Source organism: Hyperoodon ampullatus, assembly GCF_949752795.1.
Source record: "Hyperoodon ampullatus genome assembly, chromosome: 7".
In the NCBI taxonomy this organism is placed as follows: Eukaryota; Metazoa; Chordata; class Mammalia; order Artiodactyla; family Ziphiidae; genus Hyperoodon; species Hyperoodon ampullatus.
Window position 1 is genome coordinate 96,591,657 of NC_136920.1, and position 27,275 is coordinate 96,618,931.

Genomic DNA, 27,275 nt, shown 5'->3' on the forward strand with positions numbered 1-27,275 from the left:
TGCTCTTGTGTGCAGACTGAACGGAGATGGTGTTCAGTGCCTGGCCCCTTTCAGGGCCTCAAGGACACACACACACACACACACACACACAGGCACCTTCTTGGCCTCTAGAAATTAACCACCCAGACCCCCAGACTTTTTGTGTCCTATTCTGATGTAAGGCCTGAGTTGTAAGCACCTACACATGTTTAACTGACCAAGGTGAGACCCCACAAGGGTATCCAAAGGTCTAGGAGCACCATCCCTCCCTACAAGGAGCTGTCGACCCCCTACCCTTGAGCTGCCTACGGAGCCACACATAGGGACATGCACAGGCAGGGGGACATGCACAGGCAGGGGCCAGGTCCTAAGGCAGCAGCTTCCCCGTGTGGAAGGGACACGTAAACACAGCAGCCGTGCGTGCCCCAGCCCTGCCACCTATTGGCAAGTCACTTAACCTTTCTGACCCTCAGTTTCCTCATGATAAAATGGGGACAGTGCCTCATCTAGACATTGTAAGAAACAACATAGCTATAGAATCCTTTCTAAAATGTCAAGTGCTAGCAAATGGTAGTTGCTTTATACATGCCAAGAGCTGGCAATGAAATGACTGCTTCTGATGGACCCAGGTGCCCTTGAGGGAAGCCTAAGCTAAAAGGAGCCTGCTGTCAGATGAGATCTCATCCAGAACAGTGGTCATAACTTGACATGTGTGTGACGTGCCATCATAAGCATGATTTAACCTTCCAATAGCCCTACAGGATAGGTATTCTTTCCATTTTAGAGATGAGAAAACGGAGCCCTAGAGCGCTAAAGCAACTTGCTGAAGGTCACAAAGCTAATGGGTGGCAAATCAAGGCTTTCTTGCCTCCCTAGCCTCTATACTTTCCATCGTACCACTTGTATCGGTTAGGAAGCCTTTGGTAGATTTTAGCAATAAGCATATTTATTATCATATATAACAAGAAGTCTTGAGTAGGGCAGCTCCAGGGTTGGTTAACTCAGTGGTTCCCATCTTTCTGCTCTGCCATCCTCAGCCTTTCAGCTGTTCCTCCCGTGATTTCAAGATGGCTGCAGCTCCAGGCATCACGCCAGACAAGACAGAGTTCAGGATGAGAGAAGCAGTCTCTTCCTATGGGCCTCTCTTGGGAGTAAAAGAAACCTTTCCCAGAAATCCCCTCAACAGGTTTATGCTCATTTCCCATCGGCCACAGTGGGGCAATATGCCTCTAGCAAAGCTAGTCACTGAGAGGAGAAGGGAAATACCATGGCTGACTTACTCTAAGCCTGATAAATCCTCTGGTGTAGGTGATGGAGACAGCTTTCTCTGAAGGGTGGAGGAGCATGGGTGACCCAAGCAAGAGTGAGACTCTGTTTGCAAGGAAGAGGAAGGAATGATAGCAGAGGGGTAGGTGGACAGCCATGCCCGCCCCAGCCGTGCTGCTCCAGCTCCGCCAGACTCTCCCATCTGTAGGTGGTAGTCATGACAGTTGTTACTCAGCTGACTTGGAAAGCAGACAGACCCACATTCCAATTCCAGCTGCGTCATGGGACAGATACCCTAATCTGAAGACTCTGTGACTCCGTACCCACCACGACCACTCCCCCTCAGGAATTTGCATTTTGCCAAAGGAAAAAAATTACCAGAAAATTTAGAGAAAGGCAAGATACATAAAAAGATAAAATGCAAATATATCAATTCAAGCTCATTTCTTAAGTCCAGATCTCTCAGTCTGAGCCTGGTTTCAGGCTGGCTTGGCTGCACTCAGTTCATGAGCTACAAAACTTGCCTACCTCTTGTCTCCCCTGTGAATACCAGACCTGGCTACATGGCCTCGGAGTGCAAAGTTGGGTTGGATTTTAGACCACTTTAAAGGTCTTTAACTGAGGAAAAGGCTTGAACTAGAGCCGCGTGTTAGGACGGTAACTCTTGTAGAAGCATGGAGGATTGATTGCAGGAAGGGGATGGGGGGATAAGGACTTGGGTCAGAGGGGCCTCTTAGAACCTGAGGGCATCTAGACAGAGAAGAGGAAGGTGTGTGCTAGTTCAGCAGCAGTGAGGATGAAGGGAGGAGGAGGGACACGTTTAGGGAAACATATCAGAGGAGTTCCACTTCCAGGAATGGTAGACGTGGTAACTCAAACCCACTCTCCTCCTTGCTGGAACACTAGGAAATATGAATAAAATATTTTTTAATACTTGCTTCAAGGTATCAGAGAGCTGGCAGGAAAGTAAAGAGTTACTGGGCCAGGATCCAAGGGAGAATGGAGGCCCAGGAAGTGAGCCTGGTATTTGGAACAGCTCTTCCCCTCGGGGGCATTTGCTGAATCTGGAGGCAGTGACTGAGAAACTGAGCAGTACTAGAAAGACATTAATTGGAGGCCAGGGCCTGCTAGGGTGTGTGGGTCTGTCTGGTGAACCCTTCTCCCATCCCCTTCACCCCCCAACCCCCGCCTACTTTGAGTTGAGACCATGAAGGGTAGAAGAACTCTAAGATTAAAAGTGGACCAAAAGTAGCTCAGCCTCAAATCATCTCAGTCCTAGAAATTAGATTGAGTTGACCTCAGGTTGCTAGTGCCCCAGATTGCAGATGCCTCTCAGAAGCAAACATGAATTCTTTCTTTAGGAAGATTACATCACCTGAGACCTCAAATTATTTCCACAAACAATTTTGCAAATAATATGTCTGGCATACAGTAAAAAATAATGGCGACAATGTGAACAAAAGCCAGCAGAAAAAGAAAAAGACAAAAGAAACAGATCCACAAGAGTTCCAAACATAGGTTTTATCAAATATGGACTTTAAAATAATTATTCTTAACAATTGAAATTTGAAATTTTAAGAGTATTGGAAGCTATCAAATGGAAAATCTAGAAATAAAAAACTATTAATAACTGAAATTAAGAACTCACTAGATGGGTTTAACAACAAATTAGTCACAACCAAAGAGATAAATAGTGAACTGGAAGATAAGTCAGAAGATAATATCTTCTGATATTATAAAGACAAGTGAATGGAAAATAAAAGAGCAAATAAGAGATATAGAGCAGTGATTTTCAAACTTTACTCTGCACACAAATCACTTGGGGATCATGTTAAAATTCAGATTCTGATTTAGTAGATCTAGGGTGGAACCTGAGATTTTGCATTTCTAACATGCTCCCAGGTGACACTGCTGCTGATCCATGGAGCACATTCTGAATATCAAGGACATAGAAGTTGTGAGAAGATATCCCAAAGAAGAGGAGAAAGAGAATGGAGCAGAAGATAAAATGTCTGAAAACTTTTCAAAGCTGTGAAAGACATCAAGCCCAAATGCACAAAGGTCTACAACCCTCACAGGCAATAACTTAAAGAAATCCACACCTAGGCTTATCATAATAGAGCTGCTAAAAAACAAACACAGAGAAAAATCTTAAAAGCAACTGGAGGGAAAAAAGACCACTTACCTTCAAGGGAGCAAAAATTAGATTGCCAGCTAACTTATCAGAAACAATGGAAGCCAGCAAACAATACAATGGTATATTTAAAGTATGTATGAAAAAATAGTTATCAACCTGTGATTTTTATACCTAGCAAAAATATTTTTCAAGATTAAGATGAAATAAAGACATTTTCAGACCAAAAAAAAAAAAAAACTGAGAGAATTTATCATCAACCTACCTGCCCTGGAAGAAATACTAAAGGGTATTCCTTCACTAGAAGGAAAATGATCCCAGGTGGAAACTCAGTGATGTAGGAAGGAAAGAAGAGCAATTAACGGTGAATATATGGGTAAATCAAAATCAATATTGATTGCATAAAATGGTGATCATGTCATCGTCTTGAAGGGGGATCTAAAATATATGCAGAATTAAAATATACAACAATGGCATGTAAATTGAGAGAGGGTAAATGCAAGTTCTAAGTCCTTACATTGTCTGAGAAGAAAAGTGCCAATTAATAATGTTAGACTTTGGTAAGGCAAAGATTCACATTGTAATCTAAAAGTAATTAAAAACTGTATTATAGCAAAACTAACAGAGAAGGGGAAATAGAGTATTTTTAATACTCAATCCAAAAGAAGGCACAAAGGAAAAAACAATAGGTGGGACAAATAGAAAGTATTTAGTAAGATGGGATATTTAAACCCAAATATATCAGGAATAGCATTAAAGATAAATTGACTAAATTCTCCAATTAAAAGATAAAGATTGCCAGATTGGCTAGCAATGAAACAAAACCCAAATATGTGCCGTTTATAGGAGACATCTAAAACATAATGGTGTAGAAAAGTTAAGCATGAAAAGATGGAAAAAGATAGACATACCATGCAAAACTAAGAGAAAACTGGAATATTAATATCAGACATAGTATGCTTTAAGGCAAAAACTCATTCTTAGAAGGACACTTTGTTATGGTAAAAGACTTAATTTACTAGGCAAATAAAGCAGTTCTAAATTTTTATGAACTTAATAACCTTGAAATACATAAAACAAAAACCAACAGCACTACCTGTAGTGTTGGGATAAATAGATAAATCTATAATCGTAGTGGGAGATTTCAACATATTTCTCTCAATAACTGATAAGAAAAAAAAAGTATGCAACGACAGAGAATATTTGAACACTGCAAATTGCCCCAGTGGCCATCCATAGACCCCCTTGCATCCCGAAACTGCAGAGACCCCTAGCAGAGGTAAATGGCAAGGCTATAGCAGTGAGGAAGGGCAGAGTTAAGGATGATTGCGAGCTTCTGGGTTCAGGTCCCTGGATGGATGATGATGCTGTTTTTAATTATTTTATTTAACCTAGAATTGTTGACCACTTATTAGATTTTAAAAATTGAAGTAGGTACTAAAAGCTAAGAGTCAGGGGAGGGAATGCAAAAATACTAGTTGTTACAATCTACTGAGTGTCATCTGTTTGTTAGGCACCATGCCAGGTGCTTTATTTTAATTAGAACTAATTCTCACTACAGACCTTTAATGTGGTTGTTATGTCCCTATAGATGGAGAAACTGAGACTCAGAAAGGTAAAATAAGTTGAATAGTATACCATCACAATCTTCAAAGGAGCATAAAAGCTCCCAGGAGGGAAGACAAGTCACAACAATACAAGGAAAAGACGAAGAAGGAGACTGTGGGCTGCAAACAGGATGCTTCCAGTCTTCCAGGCAGAGCCCTGGGGTCCCAGGCAGAGCCCTGGGGTCCCAGCCAGGCCAGGCAGGCTCAGACATGGGAGCAAGGGGAGGTCAGAATCCATACAGATTAGATCCACTTAGGATGGATTTCTCAGCCAATTCTAAAGTAGACTTTCCCTCCTGAAAAGAGAAAGGGCCTAGCCAGCCCCCCAAGGGCAGTGCCCTGAGCACATGGCAGGAAACACAGTCACCCACTGGCTGACCACTGACCCTTGACCCTCAGGAGGAGGCCTGCTCTGTGAGTCTCTAGAGTCCCCAGCCTCAAGGAGCTCACAGGGCAAAAAACAAATTGACCTGTATATTTGTTTGGCCTAAGTACAAGCTTCGTTAGTAGAGCATTGGGGTGGGGATCAGATTAGGGTGAATGGGATCAAGATGAATTCCTTATGGGTTCTGTTTCTTTCTTGTGTATCTGAAGTCCTTAGTTCTGGCCAAACAGTTCTGAACCGGCCACTCCCAGTGCCTCCATCTCAGAGACTTTGTTACAGGCCCCTAATAATCACCACCTGTTTGCCATGCTAGAACCTCCTCCTTTAAACCACAGCTCAGAGATGCCTCCTTCAGGAAGCGCTCCCAGATTGATCTGCCCCACTCTCCCCACCCTGCATTCTTTCCCAAAGGCTTTGCTCCTCCTTTCTCTAAACTGACCCGACCTTCCCCTGCTCAGTTCCAGGTCCCCCCGCTGGCATCAAAGCTGTCCCTTCATCCGCTAGCAGTGTGGTTGTGTCATGGCTCCCCCCAACCAAGCCCAACGGGGTGATCCGCAAGTACACCATCTTCTGCTTCAGCCCCGGGTCTGGCCAGCCGGTAAGTGGGCCCAGGGCCAAATGATGAGCAGGACAGGAGAAAGAGAAAGTACCTGTAGATCAGCTGGCTTCTGAGCCAAACCCTGGGGCTGCTTATATCTGTGCTGCTTCTTGGATTCATGGATAAGTATGGGCACTGGTCACCCAAGAGTGGCTAAAGCCTTACCCCAGTCCATCTTGGGTCAGTCCTCTGTTCCAGGGGCTGCAAGATTACCACAAGCCCTGGAAGCTCCTTTGAGTCAGGGGTCACGTTCAAGCAGGTGGGAGGACAGGGCCTTGGCTTTTCTGGTTTGGCTGACCAAGAAAGCTCCTAGCAGATCCCAGAGCTCTGGACTGGGGACTCGCTGGCCCACGGCCTTTGGAAATGAATCAACTTTTCAGTATGATCAGTCCGGGCTTGGAGGGCTGCTGGAGCTCTACCCTGAGTGGCCCCCTCAGCATGGTGCCAGTTGAAGAGAGAGGAGAAGATGGGGGACAGATGGGGGAAGGCAAGGGCATCTCTCTCTGGGCCTGGGTCTGGGCCTAGCCTAAGGGAGAGGACTGAGAGATAGCTCTATCTGCCCAAACCCGGGAGCAAAGTGGGCAGCCCCCAGGCTGGGGCACAGTGCGGGGGGCTAACCCCTGCCCTCTACTGAGGGCTGCTAAGAGAGAGGAGAGGATGAGGGCGGGTGCCGTGGGATATGCACCCATATCCCATAATAGGCATCCTTCCCTCTGCCTCCTTCCTTATCTCCAGCCACTCAACCAGAGTTCTGCTGGGTGACTGCTCTGGAGCACACCTCTTATAGTTACAAGAGCAGGTGCAAAGACACCTGCCCTTGGGGCGCTTTCAGTCTAGTGGGAAAAGCAGAGGGGTGCTCCCTGGGGGGGGCATGAGTACTATCAAGGGATGTGCTCAGGACCGGGGAGAGCAGGGAGCAGATGGAGGCCAGCTTCTCCCTCCATCAGCAACTTGTGATGTGACAGCAGCCCCAGCACCTGCAGATGAGCTTCCGGCAGCCCGGAAAGCTGCCCTGAAATTGCTCGGTAATTGTGTCATCATCTCATCCTCTGTTCTCTGCTTTCCTGTGGTCTTTCTGAATTACCCTCTGAGCCGTAGGTGGCCCCACTCCTCACCAGTGAGGCCAGAGTTCTATTACCAGAGGGGAAGCCCAGAAATGTCTTTTCAATGACTCCGTCCCCTCTCCATCCTCACAGCCACTGTGTCACATGCAGAAAAGTACATATATGATGACTATACAACTCCATGAATTTTCACACATCCAAGTATGCAGAAGGGGGGATTCCCAGAGCAAGGAACAGGACAACACCCCAGAAGGTCACCACCCTCCCCCTGAAGGCGTAACCACCATCCTGACTTCAGATTAGCATTGCCTCTTTTTGTTCTTTATATTACACACACACACACACACACCATTTGCCTAGCTTCTTTGACCCAACATTATTTTGAGTTTGTGAATTTCATCCATATTGTTGTGTGTGGTTAGAGATCACTCACTGTCACTTCAGTATAGTTTTCAATTACGTGTGTGTATCACAATTTATTTATCCATTGTGTTATCCGTTGATAGGCATTTGGGTAGTTTTCCGTTTGGAGCTATAACAGATGGTGCTGCTGTGAAAACTCTTGTCCATGTCTCTTGGTGCTCTTGTGTATGCGTTCCTGTTGGGCCTATGAGAGGAACTCCTGGATCACGGGGTCTGCAGGTGTTAGGTTGAGAACACCCTGCCATTGTTGGGGGGTTGTACCAATTTTCCAATCAACATTTTCAGCCATGTCTTCTGCCCCTTTTGCCCCCCTCCCACTCACACACATCCTAGGCTCTTGTTACACTCGGCTTGTCACCGTCTGGACAGCCGCTCTGCCTTTCACCCCCCACCCCTCTGCCCTGCTGATCCTACCGCCCATGGCATGTTCTTCATCCTCTAGCACACGCTGAATGCATTAGCTGGCAGTTAGCTGCTCACTCACCTGTCTCCCGCACTGGGCTGAGGGGCCCTGTGAGGACAAGGGCAGCATCTAGCTATTCATCTTTGGGTCCCCAGCTGCGGAACATGGTGCGTGGAACATCATTGTCACAGAATACGTGTTTGATGAATGAATTACTAGCACCCTGGCAATTGTAAAGCCTTGGACATTGGGCAAGTTTCCCTTCATAAATTGATGAGAGGGTGGGAACTCATTCTCCAGCTTGGGTTTGTAGGGTCATTACTTCCTCTGATAATGAAGTCTTTCAAAGGGATTGGTATCTGGGAACTCAGCCTCCTCATTAACTCAGGCTCCAGGATGCCCAGTCAACTGGCTGGGGACACATCTCCCAGGCTCCGGAGCAGAGTGCCTGGTCCCCATGCCCTCCTCCTGCTGCTGGAGACCTGGGGAGCCTCCCTCCTTCCTCTTCATGCCCCGAGCATAGAGGAACCTCCTCTCTCCTGGGGAGATTTCCCATCAGACATTGTCACATGGGGGGTGGGGCAGGTGTGCTAGTGTGATGAGAACTGCAGTTCAGCCATGTTGCAAGGCAGGGACTGGGCTGAAGGAGGGACCAGGGGACCTAACCACCACATGTGATTGTGTAATATGATTGCTTTGCAGAAATATATTCCAGATTCCAAACAACTGCATCACAAATTCATTTATGAAAGAGCTCCAGGAGTGAGGGCACACTCGTGTACATGTGATAGTGCAAGACTGTGGGAGTAAGTGTGGGGTGAGAGGCAAATGCGTGTGAGTCTGTGTGTGTACATACTGGAGTGTATGAACTTGTGTGTGTGGAATCCTCAGAATAGATGCGGGAAACTACATATGGTGCAGGATGCCAGGAATTACACCCTAGGGCTGGCCAGAGCTGCCTTGAGTCCTGTTAGAAATTTTACCAAACAATTTAATACACTTGTTGTTTTTCTCTGATTATCAAAATAATACAATTTTATTGTAGAAAATTCTGTAAATATATAAAATATAGAGAGGAAAGTAAAAATTACTTGTACTCTCATTCCCTAAAGATAAACATTGGCAAGGTTTTGGTGTATAATCTTCTAGTCTTTGATCTGTACGTATACCATGGTTTTGTTTTGGTTTTTTTACAAAATTAAAATAAAATTTTACACAATGTGATATAATCTGCATTTTTCATGTAACATATGAAGGCACTTTCCCACACCATCGAATATTCTTTTTTATTGAAATATTCTTGACATCAAATATTCTTTTTTTTTTTTTTTGGCTGCACCACATGGCTTGTGGGATTTTAGTTCCCTGACCAGGGATTGAACCCAGGCCCTTGGCAGTGAGAACGCAGATCCTAACCACTTTACCACCAGGGAATTTCCATGACATCAAGTATTCTTTTAAAATATCATCTGTATGTACATAATCTATTTAACCAGTCCCCCAATTATTCTATATTTAATCTGTTTTTAATTTTTCACCATTATAATGTTTCATTGAGAGTTCTTCATAAAAGTTTTTATGTACACGTTTTATTTTTTTCTTAGGTTAAATTTCCACAGGAATTCCTGGGTCACAAAGAGTATGAACATTCTTAAGGTTTGCATACACGTTTGCAAATTACTCTTCAGAAATTTTGCACCAATTTATACTTCTTATACAGCATTATAAGTAGCATATACTTCTTCCTTGCGCCCATACTAATCCAAGGTATTATATATTTTTCTTTTTTTGACAGTTGGGATTTTTTTAAAAAGAGGTCTTGTTTTAAGTTATATTTCTTGGATTACTAGTTAGGTTGATTAGTGCTATGTGTTTTCTGGCTGTTTTTTTCATCTTTGGGTAATTGTCAATTCATGTCCTTTGTCCATTTTTTATTTGGGTGTATCGTGGTTTTCTTCTTATTGATTTGTAAGTGCTCTTTACATATTAAGGATAATAACCATTTTTGACCATATATGTTGCAAGTATTTGCTTGCCTTTGATTCTAGTTTTTATTATACCATAGGTTTTCTTTTTGTATAATTTAAATTTATAAATCATTTTCATTTTTGATTTTTCCTTTATTTTTGTTATTAGGACAGATAAATATTAACCTATAGTTTCCTCTTTCATAGTTTTACCTTTTTTTAACCTTTGATCCACTGGGACTTTATTTGGGAGTAGAGTTGTGTATTTCTGAAAGTGATTTCAGGACATCCTTGGGGAATCCAGGTTAAAAGAAGGCACCCAGGATCTGGGTAATATGCTAATGCCTTCAGGGGGAAGCCAAAGCATTCCTGCCCTGTGTAGACACAAATGTACATTCAGGTACACACTGACACACACAAGCAAGTACACTCAACTTTTCTCTACACATGCATACACACACACACCTCCACCCTCACAGAAAAATGTGCCAGGAGAAGACCATTTCCCCTTTTACAAAAGACTTGCACACCCCTTGCCTCATATGTGCCTCACTGTAACCACACAGGGTAGGCCGAGCTGTATTGCTTTCTCAGTGTGCAGGAGAGAAAACTGAGGCCCCAGAAACCATGGGAGACACTGTGGATCATATAGCAAGTGAGGCAAGCAGGTATCAAAGCCACTGCCCTGCCCTGCCTCGTGCTCAGATATGACCTGCAGATATCCACACAGTCCCCCAGTGCTGCAGCCTGAGAGGACTTCCCAACTACTAGGGCTCAGGGTGGCTTTCAGGGACCTCCTGGATTCAAGGCCAGATCTCCACAAGGGAGGCAGGAGGAGGAGTTTGCCAGGGAGCTCTGTGTGTGTTGTGGGGATGCCTGTACCTTCTCCCGAGCATCTCCCTGCAGACAGTCTGGGGCCAAAAAGGATGTTTTCTCCTATTATAAGTCACTGGGCCCCTCAGCCCTCCCATGGCGGACAGAGAATGTCCTTCTGTGACCCCATATCTGTCTGGAGGTCTGTCCCTCAGCACGTGCGTGAATGTGTCTACATGTCCATGTGCGTGTGAGCGTGTGCATATAGGCGTGTGTGTGCAGGATCCCGTGACTGCAGAGGTAACTAATTATTAGCTCCCTCTGGCCTTGGGGGCCCCCCATCTGTTCCGGGGCTGCTCCCCCTCCCTAGACTTCCTCCCTGATGTCAAAGAGGCCCTGGTGCTGTCCTGCTTTCCCTTCCCCACAGCTGACCAAAAAATAAAATAAAATGAAAGTCAGCCCCATCCCGCCTGCACCAGGGAAGGGGCTGACAGGAGGTCTGCAAACTAGCGCTTATCAAAAGCTCCTTCTCAAATTCATTTCAATATCTGAGCCTCTGGTTTCCAAGGCAACGTAATCTTTTCATCAAAGCAACTGGTAAAACCACTGGGATCCGATATTGTTTTGTTGGCAACTCGTCAAAACTGTCATTTGGTTAAAAAAATTTTATAGATTTATATAACCTACAAATATAGATATGGTGATCTATACCACTAATCATCATTAATAAAGTGCTGCCCCCTGAAGGTTTCTTAGTTCCCTCTCCCACCCCTTCCTCCCCCAGAGGTGGGGGGAAGGGGGGAGGAATGAAGGAGCAGTAATTAGACAGTAGGGCTGGGAGGTGACTCTGACTGGGGACAGGCTGGGGGAGGCTGTCTACAGCCCTAATAAGGCAAATGTAGTAATTTAGCTTCTTCCCAGAGACTCCCTTTACTCAGGGTTTTCCTGAGACCCTCCCTCCTCCCTTCTCCCTCCTCCTCCATCTCTCAGAACACTCACATTTCCTGGCCTGGAGCCACAGTGGCCAGCGCCTAGATCAGTCCAAGAGGTAAACTGAGGCTGACCCAGCAACACGCCAGAGCTGAGCCCCGTGCCAAGTCCAGGGCAAACTCTGTTCAGTGTGGCTCCAAAACCAGAAAGGGCAGACTAGGCAGGATCCTGCCTCCCCGGCCCCCAACCCGGCCATTACCTCCTCCGAGCCCAGGGCCCCCAGCAAGGCTGGAGGCGGAGGTGGAGGCCCAGGGGCCTTGGGTCTTAGCATGCGTTCGCCTCTGCCCCGCAGGCTCCCAGTGAGTATGAGACGAGTCCGGAGCAGCTCTTCTACCGGATCGCCCACCTAAACCGAGGACAGCAGTACCTGCTGTGGGTGGCTGCCGTCACCTCTGCCGGCCGGGGCAACGGCAGCGAGAAGGTGACCATCGAGCCTGCTGGCAAGGGTGAGCAGCCTGGGACTGCGGCAGAGGGCAGAAGCCGCCCCGCCTAGAATTCCGGTTCTCCCCAGGGAGGGGATGTCCTCCCTTCACCCTGTCGGTGACCTGGCTGTAAGGGGCTGGCCGGCCGCCCGCCTCCCTCCTGCACACACCAAGACCGGGCCTCTGCTGCCCCCTGACTCCCAGAAAGCCTCACAACAGGCTCGAGGCAGCACCGCTAGCCAGGGGCGCTGGACGTAATGCACCCTGGTGCCCAACTCCCAACTCCAGCCCAGCTCAGCTCCTCCAAAGAGGACTGAGGTGGGGTGCACTGCTTCCACGGCACAGAGAGCTGGCAAGACGGCCCCCTCCTTCCAAAGCCCGGACACCTCAGGCAGGGGTGACCCCACTGATTGGTGGTTCGTTCAACCAACAGACATTTACAGGGGCCATGCCAAAGGAGACTGTGGGCTAGATGGGGCACGCAGGGTGAATAAGCCCACGTCTATTCTTGGGGGTGCTCCGCCAAACCCCTGACCTGGGCGTACGTGTGGCATGGGGGCACATGTACCCCCACTTTACAGGGAATGACAGCTCTGAGGCCTCAGCCCAAGATCGAGACAGAGGCCACCTCGCGGAGCTGCCGGGCCGCCTGCCCCGTGCTAACCCTGGGGCATGGGACTTAGCCACACAGGCCCAAGACTTCCAGCCTCTACTCTGACCCTGGGCTTCCCTGGGCCCTCCCTCGTCCCACAGCCACCTGTCACTGTAGCCTTGGGGCCCCAGGACCAGGGCTCAGATGGTTGGTGCCTGCCTCAGCCCAGCCGCCCTCCACGGGTGACCAGCTTCCTTTGGCTGAGACCCGAGAGGCGCCTGCCCTCCCTGGCCTCAGGCTCAGGGTCAGCGGGCACTGAACGGAGGACCCGCAGCTACCCTGCCAGCGGGGACTGTCATCCCATTTTCCAGTGGACACTCTGAGGCCGGGGTGGCACGGTCTGCAAAGACAGCTGAGAGTGGTGGGCTAGCTCTTCTGGCTCCAAGTCAGGGCTCTTTCCACACGGCCTCAGGTGTCTAACCTCCACTGGCCCCTCCTCCCAGAGGGGCTGCCCACCCCTTCTTCTGGGCTTGTCTCCTTCAGGAGGGGAGGGGCCCAAGGCCTCTGATCCTCCCAGGACAGCTGGCGCTGGCCCAGAGCATGGTCTGAGAGCCTGGGTGTCTTGGCTGAAGGCTGGCCCTTTCCCCTGTGGAAATCAAATGGAACACGTTCCCAGAGGGCTTCGTACTTCTTCAAATGTGGACATCATGCTCTTCTGTCCTCACAGCAGCCCTGGGAGGTGGAGGGACAGGAGCCAGTCCCAGCCACAGGGCAGAACTGGGTCTAGAACGGGATCTCTAGAGCCCCTGGCGCCATCCCCGAGGCCCCCAACACTTCTCTCTGCCCGCGATGGAGGCTGTCTTCACTGGTCCCCTCTGCCCAGTCCACATCTTTCTGGCCCCCGGCGGTCCTCCACTGCCCCAGGCAGCCTTCTGTTCCTCGGCGGCCCCTCCAAACCTCACCTACTGTCCCAAGCCCATCGCCCCGGCGCTGCCCTCAGAGGAGAGGAACCTCCATTCCCTGCACCCAAACCTCTAAGCATTGCTTCCTCAGCCACCTTACATCTTCCCTCTCCCCAAGAAGGGTCCCGTGGCTCAGTGGGGCTGACTGTGGCCCCCCGAAGCACGTGGTTGCTTGGTTAATTTAACACTTTCAACCCTGGGCCTGGAGATCTCCAAGGTGCCTGACACGACTGCCTTCTCACTGGGCCCTTGGCATCTTTGCCTCCCTTTGCTTTCCGTGATGCCGCCTGTGCATCAGGGTCCTTTCAGCCTGCTCCTGTCTCCCCGGGGACATGCCTTCCTCCTCTATGCCTGCATGCTGAGGACCCCAGGGCTCTGCCACTCCTCTGTCAATCTGCAGTCCCCCTCCTGGTGACCTCAGTCAGTCTGCTGCTGAGTGCACATCAGTGTGGTCCAGTCATCTCTCTCATGCTCCAAAAGATTTATATCCACCTGCTTTCCAGCTACCCCCGTGGGTGTCCCCCAGGTTTAGCGTGAGCAGAATCTTCCCGTCTCTCCCACCTACCCTGCTCCTCCTCCTGTGGGCCTCAACTCCACGAGGGCACCAGCACCCATCGGGTTGGCCCAGTTGGGATCCTGGAAGTCACCCTCACCTCCCCCTCTATCTCTTCCCCAAAACTAGGGAGACCCCACGTCCTGGCATTTCTTCCCTTGAGCCCCTAGTCTGTTCTCCACCACCCTGTATCACCTCTCGCCCGCACTCCAGCCACCGTCTTGTCCCTGGTCTTCATCCTGCAAGATCACCTCCACCATGGGCTTCGCTGGTGGTGCATTGGTTGAGAGTCCACCTGCCGATGCAGGGGACATGGGTTCGTGCCCCGGTTCGGGAGGATCCCACATGCCACGGAGCGGCTGGGCCCGTGAGCCATGGCCGCTGAGCCTGCACGTCCGGAGCCTGTGCTCCGCAACAGGAGAGGCCACAACAGTGAGAGGCCCGCGTACCGCAAAAAAAAAAAAAAAAAAAAGATGACCTCCACCAAACCATCCTCTGCAAGCAGCCAGGGATTTATCTAAAACTCTACTTTGAACATATCACTACTTACCTGTAAGCCTCCTCGTGACCTCAAGAGGAAGCCCAGCCTCCTTGAGGTGCCAGCAGAGCCCTCCATCTCCCCCTGCCTCCTGCTCACCGCTCTGGCCCCGGCTCTGCTGCCCCCTTCTCAGTCACCCTGGGCTTTGGTCGCCCCAAAGGATCCTCCCACTCATCGTGTGTTTCAGGCCCCCGTGCCTCTACTCAGTGCCGTTCCCCCTTCCGACATGCCTTTCCTTCTCTGTGTGGTGAATTCCTTCTTAGCCTTCAAGATTCAAGTCAAAGCTGCCAATTCCAGAAGCCGCCCCTGGCCTTTACCTCCACCACCACTGCACTGCCAAGAGTTCATTCCTCCTTCTTTCTGCTCCTAGGGTTACTTGTCTCTACCCCTACCATAGTATTTTTCACCCTAATGATTTTTTTAAGTATCCGTCTCCCTCTTGGATGGCGAGCAACTTGAGGACAGGGAATAGATCTGATTCATTTTGTGGCCCCTCAGAGCCTCCTGTGATACCTGGCCCAAACAGGTGTTTGATAAACGTTTGTTGAATCAATGACTCGCATCTGAAATTTCCTGGACTCTCCCCCAACCCCAAGCCCAAGGTAGCCAGTGCAGTGCTGGTGGTAAAAGTGGGTTGTCTCTCATCCTTTCTTTCCTGTAGCCCCAGCAAAGATCATATCCTTTGGGGGCACTGTGACAACACCCTGGATGAGAGATGTCCGGCTGCCTTGCAATTCAGTGGGAGACCCAGCCCCTGCCGTGAAGTGGACCAAGGACAGGTGTGTGTGGGACCCCGCAGGGATAGGTGACCCCCAGGGCTGGGCACAGCAAAAGAGCCATGAAGAGAACCAATGTCCCTCCCTTCCAGCGACTCAGTCACCTCCAGCCCTGCAGGGGCCCAGCCAGGTACACGGCTACCACTCTCACACACAGGCCTGACCTCCCTGGCTCCCCTCTGTTGGCTGCCAGGGATCTCCCTTCCCTGGGTGATTGAAGGGGCCAAGATTCCTGGATATGCCCGGGAAGCACTGAGTAACAGCCCAAGAATCCAGGGTCCCCGAGCCAGCCCCCTGCTGCTCCCAGCTCCAACTGCCTGCAGACCTGGGGGAGGCCCCCAGAGGAAGGGATGCCTGCTATAACCCATCCCCCACCCCCGCAGTGAAGACTCGGCCATCCCCGTGTCCATGGATGGGCACTGGCTCATCCACACCAATGGCACGTTGCTGCTGCGCGCGGTGAAGGCTGAGGACTCGGGCTACTACACCTGCACAGCCACCAACACTGGGGGCTTCGACACCATCATCGTCAACCTTCTGGTGCAAGGTGAGACCCTGCGAGGCGGGTGGGGCTCCGGTGGGGACAGGGATGGAGGAATTCCATCGTGTGAGAGAGAGGGTTGTCGAATGGAAGAAGAAGACCCGCCACTGGGGAGACAGACCCTTGGTGGATCAGAGGGTCCCTGTGGAAGAGGAGGCAGGAGGGCTAGAGAGGAGAATGAGCAGGAGTGAGGGTGGCACCGAGAGGGTGGGACAGCCAGCCCCTCACCCTCAACCCACCCCAGTGTCAGAGATTAACCTTCTGGTGTGGGCCGGTGGCTCTCCCCTCACAGTTCCCCCGGACCAACCCCGCCTAACTGTCTCCAAAACCTCCGCGTCGTCCATCACCCTGACCTGGATTCCAGGTGACAATGGGGGCAGCTCCATCCGAGGTGAGAGGGGTCTGGATGAGGAGCGGGGAGACAGGGGAAAGAATTCTGGGCCCAGGGGCAGCGGAAGGGCTTCACTCACTCCCACTGCTTCTTAGGAAATAATGGGGGAGGGGCGCTTCAGAACACAGGGAAGTCACCCAAGTGCCATGGAAGATATACCAACCTAGACGTCCGGGCTTTACAACACCCACCCTCCTGGCCACTGGTGAGCTGTGCGAACCTGAGGCAGTCTGTTTTCTTCGGAAGCCTGTCTTCTTCTCTGGGCCTTAGTTTCCACATCTGTAAAAGTAGAAGATGTTCTAGATAGTGCTTCTCAACCTTAAACGTGCATATGAATCACCCGGGGATCTTGTAAGAGCACAGATTCTGATTCAGGGGGTCTGGAGTAGAGGCTGAGAATGTGCCTGTCTAACGAGCTCCCAAGTGAGGCTGATGCTCCGGGGCCAGGGGGCTAAATATGGAGTAGTCGGGTCTAGATAGGACCCCTCGTAAGCCTCACAGCTCTGGTTTCTGCTCACCTCCCCACCTTGGCTTCTCAACCCTAACACAAGCGCTGACAGGAGAGAGCCCTACAACTCAGCCCAGGGCCTTTCCGTTTTGCATCTAATTTGAATCCACCCCATCCCAGTGGCCAAAGCACCCCCTGCCCCCTGCAGCGCCCAGCCCCATGATGCCTGTTGGGGTACCCCAGGCCCCGCCCTGCCCGACCTGAGCCAGGCAAACCTCCCGGGCAGGCTTCGTGCTGCAGTACTCGGTGGACAACAGCGAGGAGTGGAAGGATGTGTTCGTCAGCTCGAGCGAGCGGTCCTTCAGGCTGGACAGCCTCAAGTGCGGCACCTGGTACAAGGTGAAGCTGGCGGCCAAGAACAGCGTGGGCTCCGGGCGCATCAGTGAGATCATCGAGGCCAAGACCCACGGGCGGGGTAAGGCCCAGACCGGGGTGGCAGGCTGCTGGGGTAGGGAAGGAGGGCACAGGGGAGCATGGAGACTCAAGGAGAGACTCCACCTACTTCCCACCACTGCAGCATCGGATGAGTCACAGTAGGAGAAACTGGCCCCGCTTCCCTGTGGTGGGATGGCAGATGGGTGGCTCACCTCTTCCTTTTTCCTGCACCTGTCTTCCTCCTTGGCCAGGCCCTTCTCTCCTTGTCCTTCTCTCCCTCCTCTTCTTCCTCCCCTCTGTCCCCTGGAGCATCCCTACTCCCATCTGCGCCTCCCACCGATCCCCTGGAGCCACTGTGGTCCCAGCTTCCCAGAGAAATCTTTCCCAGTCTCTCTAACCTCTCTCTCTCCCTCTGGCCCCCCAGAGCCCTCCTTCAGCAAAGACCAGCACCTCTTCACCCACATCAACTCCACACATGCTCGGCTTAACCTGCAGGGCTGGAGCAACGGGGGCTGCCCTATCACAGCCATCGTGCTGGAGTACCGGCCCAAGGGCACCTGGGCCTGGCAGGGCCTGCGTGCCAACAGGTCCGGGGAGGTATTTCTGACCGAGCTGCGAGAGGCCACGTGGTACGAGCTACGCATGAGGGCTTGCAACAGCGCTGGCTGCGGCAACGAGACCACCCAGTTCGCCACTCTGGATTACGATGGCAGTGAGTCAGAAAGGGTGGGCAGGGTTGGAGCAAGGTGCTGCCAGGGAAGCTGGCAGAGAGGCAGACACATAAAGAGATAGACACGCAAATAGAAAAGAGGCAGGACTATAGTCAGGGACAAAGGCTGACAGGTGAATAAGCAAGCAAAGGACAGGCCAAGGAGCAGCAGACGGGTAGACAGGTAAGTGGGTAGATATACCTGTGACCAACACAGATGGATAGGCAGACAAGCAGGTCAGTAACGCTAAAGACAGAGGGCCCTTGAAGGTGCAACCCTTGCTCTCCGTTGCTTCAAAGAGATGAGAGGGAGGTAGAGATGCAGTTGCGGTCCTGCCCTATAAGAACCCTCTGCTCAGATGGTACATTAGCCAAGACAGGGTAGCCTGTGCTGCAGTAACAAGTAAACACTAAAAGCTTCATGGCTTGATTCAATAAAGATTTGTTTCTCACTCTCATAACACCTTGTGAGGGTTGGCTGGCCACCATCTTTAGCTATGCCGTCTTGAACATGTTCTAACCTAACTGCCAGGAAGTCTGGGGAATGTAAATGAGCACACGGATGTTTAGTGAGTACTACCTGGTATCTGCCACATGGGGGCACCTCACACTCATGCACACACATGCATTTAAGCACATAGCGGGCTGAATTCATAGGGACCAGCTGTCACAAGCTAAATTGAGTCTACCTATGTGTTAAGAAAACAGAATAAAAGTGGTATCGGAAGGGGATGGGCTCAAACAAGGAAGGCTTCATGAAGGAGACGACTCTTAAGTGAGGTTTTGAAACAAGCAAGCATCAGGGCTTGGCAGAAGGTCATGTCAGCAGGAGAACTCAGCATTGCCTTCTTGCAGCCCCCAAGGTTAGCAGATTTTGCCCACGGGATGGGGAGCAGGGAGAGAATGCAGGGTGTTTAGTGGCTTTTGCCCCCATCTGGGGAAGAGAGCACAGGATCCCACTTCCCTGACTTTTCTCTCCTACGGTCCTCACCATCCCCCACGACGTTACCAGCTGGATGTGGGAATCTTAAGTTCGGCGTTCTAGAAATGAGCACTGAACTCCAACAAGCAGTAGACTATCTCTGAGAGACTTTAGGAAAATTCTAAAAGGAAGTCACTAATATCATATGCAGTATAAAAACTACACAACTGTTCATGGCTGTCCTGATGGGACCAGAATCAGGGGGAGCAGAGGGGAGAGTTGGGGCTCTGCACCAGGAAGTAGAGATCAGAGTGAGACCAAAGGCAGCAAAAGAGGTCCAAGGGCTGCCTGGCCCATGAGACTCTGCATAACACTCAACTCATAAGGGACAACTGACTCCCTTCTTCACCCCTGTTCAGGCACCATCCCGCCCATCAAGTCTGCACAAGGTGAGGGGGACGATGTGAAGAAGCTGTTCACCATTGGCTGCCCGGTCATCCTGGCCACCCTGGGGGTGGCACTGCTCTTCATCGTTCGCAAGAAGAGGAAAGAGAAGCGGCTGAAGCGACTCCGAGGTGGGCGAGTTTCCTATGGGCTTCCTGGGAGGGAGTGCTGACCCTCAGCCACGCTGGCCACTTTCCACTGGCTCACAGCACCATCTGGACAAGGGAGAGTGCCCGTGTCCCCTTGAAGGGAGAGCTGCCACTCCAGCCTTCTGAAACCCCTTAGTTGTTCACTGCTTCCTCCTCTATGCCCCCAGGACTTTGTGCCTGCCCTCACCAGGGCTGACTTTTAGAGGTACACAGTGGTAAAACCATATTGCTTGTTAAAATATTTAAACATTTCCATGTTGATTGGTAAATAGATGTTGCTCCCTTCTTCCCTGGACGCTCCATTCTCTCATATAGGATCCCCGAGACTTTCCTAGGACCCAGCCACTAAAGAGTTGACCTGCAAGTGGCCTCTAGGACTTTGCTCTGGTTTGACTGAGCTGTTTCCATGCCTTGTCAGGTGCTAAATATTTTTAATATCATCCCCTGTCCCAACACCTGCTACCATAGTCTGGCATGAATGGGTCTGATTTACCTTGATTTCCCCAGGACCCACTAGTTGCTTAATAAATGTCTGTTCACACATCTGGAAAACATTTATTGAGTATCTGCTGTATTGTAGATACTGCCAGACATTGGAGGTGTAAAGATGAATGAAGAAGGAACAGCCCATGCCCTTATAGAATTCACAGCCAAGGCACAATAATAGCACAGAAGACGGAATGACTAAGCCTGCCTAGGGTGTTTGTTTAGGAGTTGGGCAGATGAAAGGATGGTTCAGTGGGTGGTTAATGGTTGTTAAATGGATGGATGGTTGGATGGATGGATGGAAGATTGGATGGTTGATGGATTGATAGTTGAATCAATAGTTGGTTGGATCAATGGAAGGATGGATGGATGGATGGATGGATGGATACTTGGATGGATAGATGGATGATAAGATGGATAGATGGTTGTATGAATGGATGATTGGATGAATGGTTGAATAGATGAATGGATAATTAGATTAATGGTTGAACAGATGATTGTACAGATGATTAGATGGTTGGATGGGTTGATGGCTGAATGGAGGAATGGTTGGATCAGTGGATAGATGGATGGATGGATGGGTGGTTGAATGAATGCATGATGTATGGGTGGGATGGATTGACAGGTGGATAGATCAATAATGAATGGATGGATGAGTGAGTAGATAGATAGTTGAATTCGTTCATGAAGCTAGATTCGATCTAACAGATCATTCTCAGTTATTAGAGGTCTAGTGGATTACCTGGGTCCTTTGCTTCTCCTCTCTTATCAATTCCTAACCTGAGAGTCCTGAACCTATTCAAGGCTCCTCTGAGACAAAGCAGTGACCCTCAAATCCATCCATGGACTCTTTGGGGACAGATGTCCTAGAGAAGGAAATGAAGCTTCTTGGCTGAAGTCATCTGGAGATACCCATTGACCCCCCTCTACTTCATTCCCCACTCTCTCCTCTCCCCAACAGATACCTGAGGATAGACCTACAACTGATGCCCATTTCCAGACTGCTATGATGTTTTGTTTGATTAGAGTCAATTCAGGAAGCTGATGGAGCACTTTACATACCCTCTGCTTTGGGAAGGATCTCCCTATTAGATAAAAATCTGAGGAAAGAAAAGCAGAACTGAGCCAAATCCTGAATTGGGAGCAGTGAGACCTTATGTTTTGGACCGTCTCAGAACTCCTTATATTTCTTCCCAGGAGACAAGCCCTGGCCCCATTTTAGGAAGTTCTCCCACCTTGTTCCCCATGCCTCTTCCAATTCTCACCGTTCTCAGACTCCATTCTCACTCAGTCCCCTCTCTCTACTGTTTTGCAGATGCAAAGAGTCTGGCAGAAATGTTAATAAGGTGGGTGTCACATAGCTGCTTCCTCTCTCCTCCCCTCCCCCTTCCTCCCTTCAGGGTACAGGTTTCTAAGACCCCACTGTCCTGCAAAACCCCTCCCCCAACCCATTATGGCTGCTGAGTCACCCACCTCCAACCCTTCTCTCCACAGCAAGAACAACCGAAGCTTTGACACCCCCGTGAAGGGGCCACCCCAGGGCCCACGGCTACACATTGACATCCCCAGGGTCCAGCTACTCATCGAGGACAAGGAGGGCATCAAGCAGCTGGGTGAGTGACAGGTGCCATGAGCTCTCTGTCCTGCTGAGTGTGCTTCCCCAGGCCACATCCCACGAAGGGCAACCACCAGTCCTCACACAGTACCCAGGGTTCCAGAAGCAGCCCCATCAACAACTCAACAACCTAGGAACTCGCTGCAGCTTCTCTCAAGGACTAGGTTTCCTCCTCTGTTAATGGGAAGACTTGACCTGACCTTTCTTGGTTTCATTCTTGGACAAAGACAAAGAGAAATTTGGGAAACAAAGATGGTGCCCAAAGGGAAGGACTGCTGCTGATTGTACTTCTTCCCCCAGGAGATGACAAGGCCACCATCCCTGTGACTGATGCTGAGTTCAGCCAAGCTGTCAACCCTCAGAGTTTCTGCACCGGTGTCTCCTTGCACCACCCAGCCCTCATCCAGAGCACAGGACCCCTCATCGACATGTCTGACATCCGGCCAGGCACCAGTATGCATTATCCCCGGGGAGACAGCCCTCCTCCCACACGGGGTTTCGTGGGCACAGCATAAGACAGAGGTGACATTTTTTTCAAAAAGGAGGGAGGAGCAGCGTGGAGGAAGGGAAAGAGCACTGGAATCAGAGTCTAGAGACCTTGATTATAGACTCACTAGCTATGGCCTTGGGCATGTCACTAACCTTATCTCTCTGGGCCTCAGTTTCCTTACCTAGACATTTTGAGAGGGTTAGTTGTTCTTTCTCTCCAAGGGCCTTCTGCATCTTCCACTATGACTCTGGACATAAGCATAGAATACATCCAGGACTGTAGGGAATGAATGGACAGTCATGAGGCAGCAGGAGATGAGGTGATATTCTTCCCAGGCTGAAGGAAAAGACAGGGTGGCCGGGGAGGACTAGGACGCCGCCCAGTGCCTGACACTGCTGCTATCCTCCTCCACAGACAGCTGTGTGGTCAGGAAAGGCAGCTCGCTCAGCTTTCCCAGGGGAGCTTCTGTGGCTGCTTCTTCCTCCTCCCTTGCTCCTGCTGCCCTTTCTGGTAAATGCCAGCTGCCCAAGCCTGAATGCCTGCAGCTGGAGGGTACTAGCTCTTGCTTCCTCTGTGCAGATCCAGTGTCCAGGAAGAATGTAAAGTCAGCCCACAGCACCCGGAACCGGTACTCAAGCCAGTGGACTCTGACCAAGTGCCAGGCCTCCACACCCGCCCGCACCCTCACCTCCGACTGGCGCACTGTGGGCTCCCAGCATGGTGTCACTGTCACCGAGAGTGACAGCTACAGTGCCAGCCTCTCCCAGGACACAGGTAAGCCCAAGGACCTGCCTTCATTCTGCTCACTCTCCTCCAGCTCCCCCATTATCCATCTCCACCTTTGGTTTTCCCAGCTCCTACCTGTCAGCTGTTGGAGTCCAACGCACAGGTCAGTTTCATTTCCAGCTGGTCACTGACTCACTCTGTGGCTATGACAAAAACACTTGACCTAGCGGAGCTCTGCTTGGTCAAGGATTTCGTTTTGCTCTCCCAAAAGATGACAGAGAAAATGGCACACATGATGTTTGTTGGAGAAAAGGCTAAGTGCTGCTCAGAGGATGATGCTTATTTTCAAGAATGAAAGATGTTCTGCCCTTCATTAGGCAGCACATCAAATATCCCACTTCTGCCACCACCACTACCTTCACAGGCGGAGAGCAGGACCTTGTGAGCCTGGTCCACTCCATAGTCAGGCTTTCAGATGGCAGCTGGGCTTATGGGTAGGGGACCTGCTCAGTCTGATCTCATTTACACCCTTTCCCCATAAACCCACTTTATTTTTTATTGAGATATAACTGACGTATAACATTTAGTTTCAGGTGTATGACATAACGATCTGATATTTGTAATATATTGCAAAATGATCACCACAGTAAGTCTAGTTAACATCCATCACCATGTATAGTTACAATTTTTTTTCTTATAATGAGAACTTTAAAGAACTACTCTCTTAGCAACTTCCAAATATTCAATACAGTGTTATTAACTATAGTTATCATGCTGTACCTTACATCCCCATGACTTATTTATAACCGGAAGTTTGTACCTTTTGACCACCTTCACCCATTTTGCCCAGCTCCTACCCCCCACCTTTGGCCACCACCAATCTATTCTCTGTATCAGTGAGCTTGGGGGTTTTGTTTGTTGTTGTTGGGGGTTTTTTAGATTCCACATATAAGTGAGATCATACAGTGTTTGTCTTTCTCTGTCTGATTTGTTTCACTTAGCATGATGCCCTCAAGGTCCATCCATATCTTCCCAAATGGCAAGATTTCCTTTTTTATGGCTGAGTAATATCTCATTTTGTGTGTGTGTGTGTGTGTGTGTGCGCGCATGTGTGTGTATATATATATATTTATATATATATTTTATATATATATATATATATATATATATATCACATATTCTTTATTTACTCATCCACCGATGGACATACAGGTGCTTCCATGTCTTGGCTATTGTAAATAATGCTGCAATGAATATGGGGGGTGCCACTCATTTCCCCTCAACTCTGTGCCTTCCATCTCCCCAGACAAAGGACGGAACAGCATGGTGTCCACTGAGAGCGCCTCTTCCACCTATGAGGAGCTGGCCCGGGCCTATGAGCATGCCAAGCTGGAGGAACAACTGCAGCACGCCAAGTTTGAGATCACCGAATGCTTCATCTCCGACAGCTCCTCTGACCAGATGACCACAGGCACCAACGAGAACGCCGACAGCATGACATCCATGAGCACACCCTCAGAGCCTGGCATCTGCCGCTTCACCGCCTCCCCACCCAAGCCCCAGGATGCCGACCGGGGCAAAAATGTGGCTGTGCCCATCCCTCACCGGGCCAACAAGAGTGAGGGCTCAGACCACCTCCCTTGCTGTGTCCCCTGCCCCCAAACCCCACGAGCCCTGGCTAGACCTAGCCCTAACTGCACCTGGGTCCTGCCAGCCCAGCACGGCTCCTTGGCAGTCGGGGGGTAGTGCAAAGAACAAGGACTTGGGAGCAGGCAGATCAGGGCACACATCGTGGCTTAACCTGTTAATACTGCTGTGACCCTGGGCAAGTCATTTAACCTCTCTGGCCTTAATTTTCTCATCTGTAAAATGCAACTGATAACATATACTTTGCATTGTTGTAAGGATCATTAGAAATGATATACGTGCCTGGCACATAGTAGGTTCTCATTAAGTAGTGATCATTCCCTTAATCTGAAGCTATGCCAGGATGGAAAGAGACTGCTTATGGGGTCAGCTGCCCAATGGCCATTGGTCTCAATACTGTTTGAACTTAATCTAGACCCAAAGGAGCAATCCTGGCAGTTCAGCCCGTGGTGGCCAAACCTCATGGTGGGCAAGGACCTAGCCTGACTGGGAACCATCTGACTCCAGGAGCTTGGCCAGAGCATATGTCCTTTGGGGTCAGCAGGGCAGGTCTAGGATAACCAGGGGGAGGAGAGCAGGGAAGCCCCCCAACAGACATTAGGGCCACAGGGTGCAAGGCCCAGGCTGTCAAAGCAGGCAATGTGGTCTGCTCAGCACTGGCCTTGCTAAGTGGCTGTGCTGACCTAGGGGCTCAGGGTCATCTAGAGAAGAGCCTGGGGTAACAGAAATGACAAAGACTTAAGAGACGAGCAGCCCTGAATGACTCCCCCTCCCTGTGTAGCTGTGTGAAGTTGGGCAAATTACTTAATCTCTCTGAACCTCAGTTTCCTCACTTGCAAAATGCAGGCAGGTATTAACCTACGCATGGGGGCTGTGGGGACTAAACGAGATGACCTAAGGCAAGTGCCGGGCACAGTGGACAGGAGAGAGGCACGTGCACAGGCGAGGGTGCTCACAGGGCAGAGGGATCAGCATGTGAGGGTCCTAGAAGCTTGTCCCGTGGAGGCACTTTAAGAAATTAGTAACGTTCTGCCTGGAGAAGAGGAGATGAAGGAGAGAGATGGGGAAATGTAGCTGACTTCAGATGTCTGAAAGGCCACGGTGAGAAAGGGGAAAGCCTTGTTCTGGGGGTCCTCAGAGGACAGAATCGGGCTGAATGTGGGGAGGTGACAGGGAGTGACATTCCTTTCCTCCTCGGAGTAAAGAAAAGCTTTCTAGGGAATTCCCTGGCAGTCCAGTGGTTGAGACTTGGCGCTTTCACTGCCATGGAGCTGGGTTCGATCCCTGGTCGGGGAACTAAGATCCCACAAGCCACGCAATATGCCAAAAAAAAAAAAAAAAAAAATCGCTTTCTAACAGCCAGAGCTCTTAGGACATCCCTGTTTACAAATGAGCTCTTCACCAGCTGAAGCTGATCAGCTATAGTGATCAATTAACAATGGGTATCAATTTACTGAGCATTGCCGTGCACCAGCCACTGTACTAAGCGCTTTCCTTACTTTATCTCATTCCCTCCTCACAGTATTCCTGTAGGGAAATATGATTATCCCCATTGCATAGATAAGAAAACTGAGGCTCAGAGAGGCCAAGTAACACATCTTTCCTCAACTCTTTACTGCCTGTCTGGTGGAGGGGCTCCTATGCCAGGTCAGGGAGAAGACTGAGGGGTAGGGGTGGGGGACAAGCTGGCTGCTGGTTCCAAGAGGCCTCCGGCGCTAACACGCCCTGCTTCCTCCATTCCAGGTGACTACTGTAACCTGCCCCTCTACGCCAAGTCGGAGGCCTTCTTCCGAAAGGCAGACGGGCGGGAGCCCTGCCCCGTGGTCCCGCCCCGCGAGGCCTCCATCAGGAACCTGGCTCGAACCTACCAGCCCCAGGCTCGCCACCTGACCCTGGACCCTGCCAGCAAGCCCTTGGGCCTCCCGCACCCGGGGGCCGCCGCCACAGCCACCTTACCTCAGAGGACTCTGGCCATGCCAGCTCCCCCAGCTGGCACGGCACCCCCGGCACCCGGTCCCACCCCTGCCGAGCCCCCGGCTGCCCCCAGTGCCGCCCCTCCGGCCCCCAGCACTGAGCCTCCGCGGGCCGGGGGCCCACACACCAAAATGGGGGGCTCCAGGGACTCACTTCTCGAGATGAGCACATCAGGGGTAGGGAGGTCTCAGAAGCAGGGAGCCGGGGCCTACTCCAAATCCTACACCCTGGTGTAGGGGCACAACCAGAAGAGCGGCCCTCCGCTTGGACCTGTCTGCACCTCCGGCCCTCACACACCAGCTGGGCTGATTTCCTGCATTATTTATATTAAATTGACAGACAAAAACCAACCAACAAGGGAAAGACAACCCCCAAGTCATGAACGCTTGTACATAGAACTCTTTTGTACAAATGAAACTATTTTCTTCTTCTCCATGAAGCCAGGGCACAAAGAATTTGACAGTGCAAGTCAAATTCCCCACCCCACAAAATATGTGTGGAGAGATATATACATATATATAGAGAGAGGAACACATCGACAAGCTATATATCTATATATTTCTCTCACCTTATTTTGAGACAGAGGCACAAAGGCTCAGCAATTTTTCCCTCCCACTCACCCTCCCTCCAATCTAGGTGGTTTTGACAAAGACCAAAATCCCAACTCAGAGACACTGCATGCGATTTTACTGTTCCAAGAAAACCAGGAGTTGCTTCAATTTGCAGATGCTTATGTGTTGATACCTTTTTCTATGAAAAAAAGACCCAGCGCCGTGTGCAATAAAGGTTATGTTTCTACATGGTGGCTTTTTTCCCATTTGGCAAG

The 27,275-nt window shown here is 50.2% G+C and overlaps 1 protein-coding gene across 1 annotated transcript in view; it reads left to right on the forward strand.

The window, feature by feature from the left end:
* Window positions 1–26,685, forward strand: part of DSCAML1 (DS cell adhesion molecule like 1) — a gene marked incomplete at both ends in the record, with an annotated part of 340,933 nt that extends 314,248 nt beyond the window's left edge. The window contains 14 exons of the mRNA XM_079708702.1: window positions 5,830–5,969; window positions 11,922–12,075; window positions 15,358–15,475; window positions 15,856–16,019; window positions 16,306–16,404; window positions 17,139–17,327; window positions 17,712–17,999; window positions 19,338–19,493; window positions 21,313–21,343; window positions 21,492–21,610; window positions 21,913–22,065; window positions 22,682–22,876; window positions 24,135–24,446; window positions 26,219–26,685. Of these exons, the coding sequence (XP_079564828.1) occupies window positions 5,830–5,969; window positions 11,922–12,075; window positions 15,358–15,475; window positions 15,856–16,019; window positions 16,306–16,404; window positions 17,139–17,327; window positions 17,712–17,999; window positions 19,338–19,493; window positions 21,313–21,343; window positions 21,492–21,610; window positions 21,913–22,065; window positions 22,682–22,876; window positions 24,135–24,446; window positions 26,219–26,685 (2,585 nt within the window). The remainder of the gene's footprint in view (window positions 1–5,829; window positions 5,970–11,921; window positions 12,076–15,357; window positions 15,476–15,855; window positions 16,020–16,305; window positions 16,405–17,138; window positions 17,328–17,711; window positions 18,000–19,337; window positions 19,494–21,312; window positions 21,344–21,491; window positions 21,611–21,912; window positions 22,066–22,681; window positions 22,877–24,134; window positions 24,447–26,218) is intronic.
* Window positions 26,686–27,275: the final 590 nt, after the last annotated feature.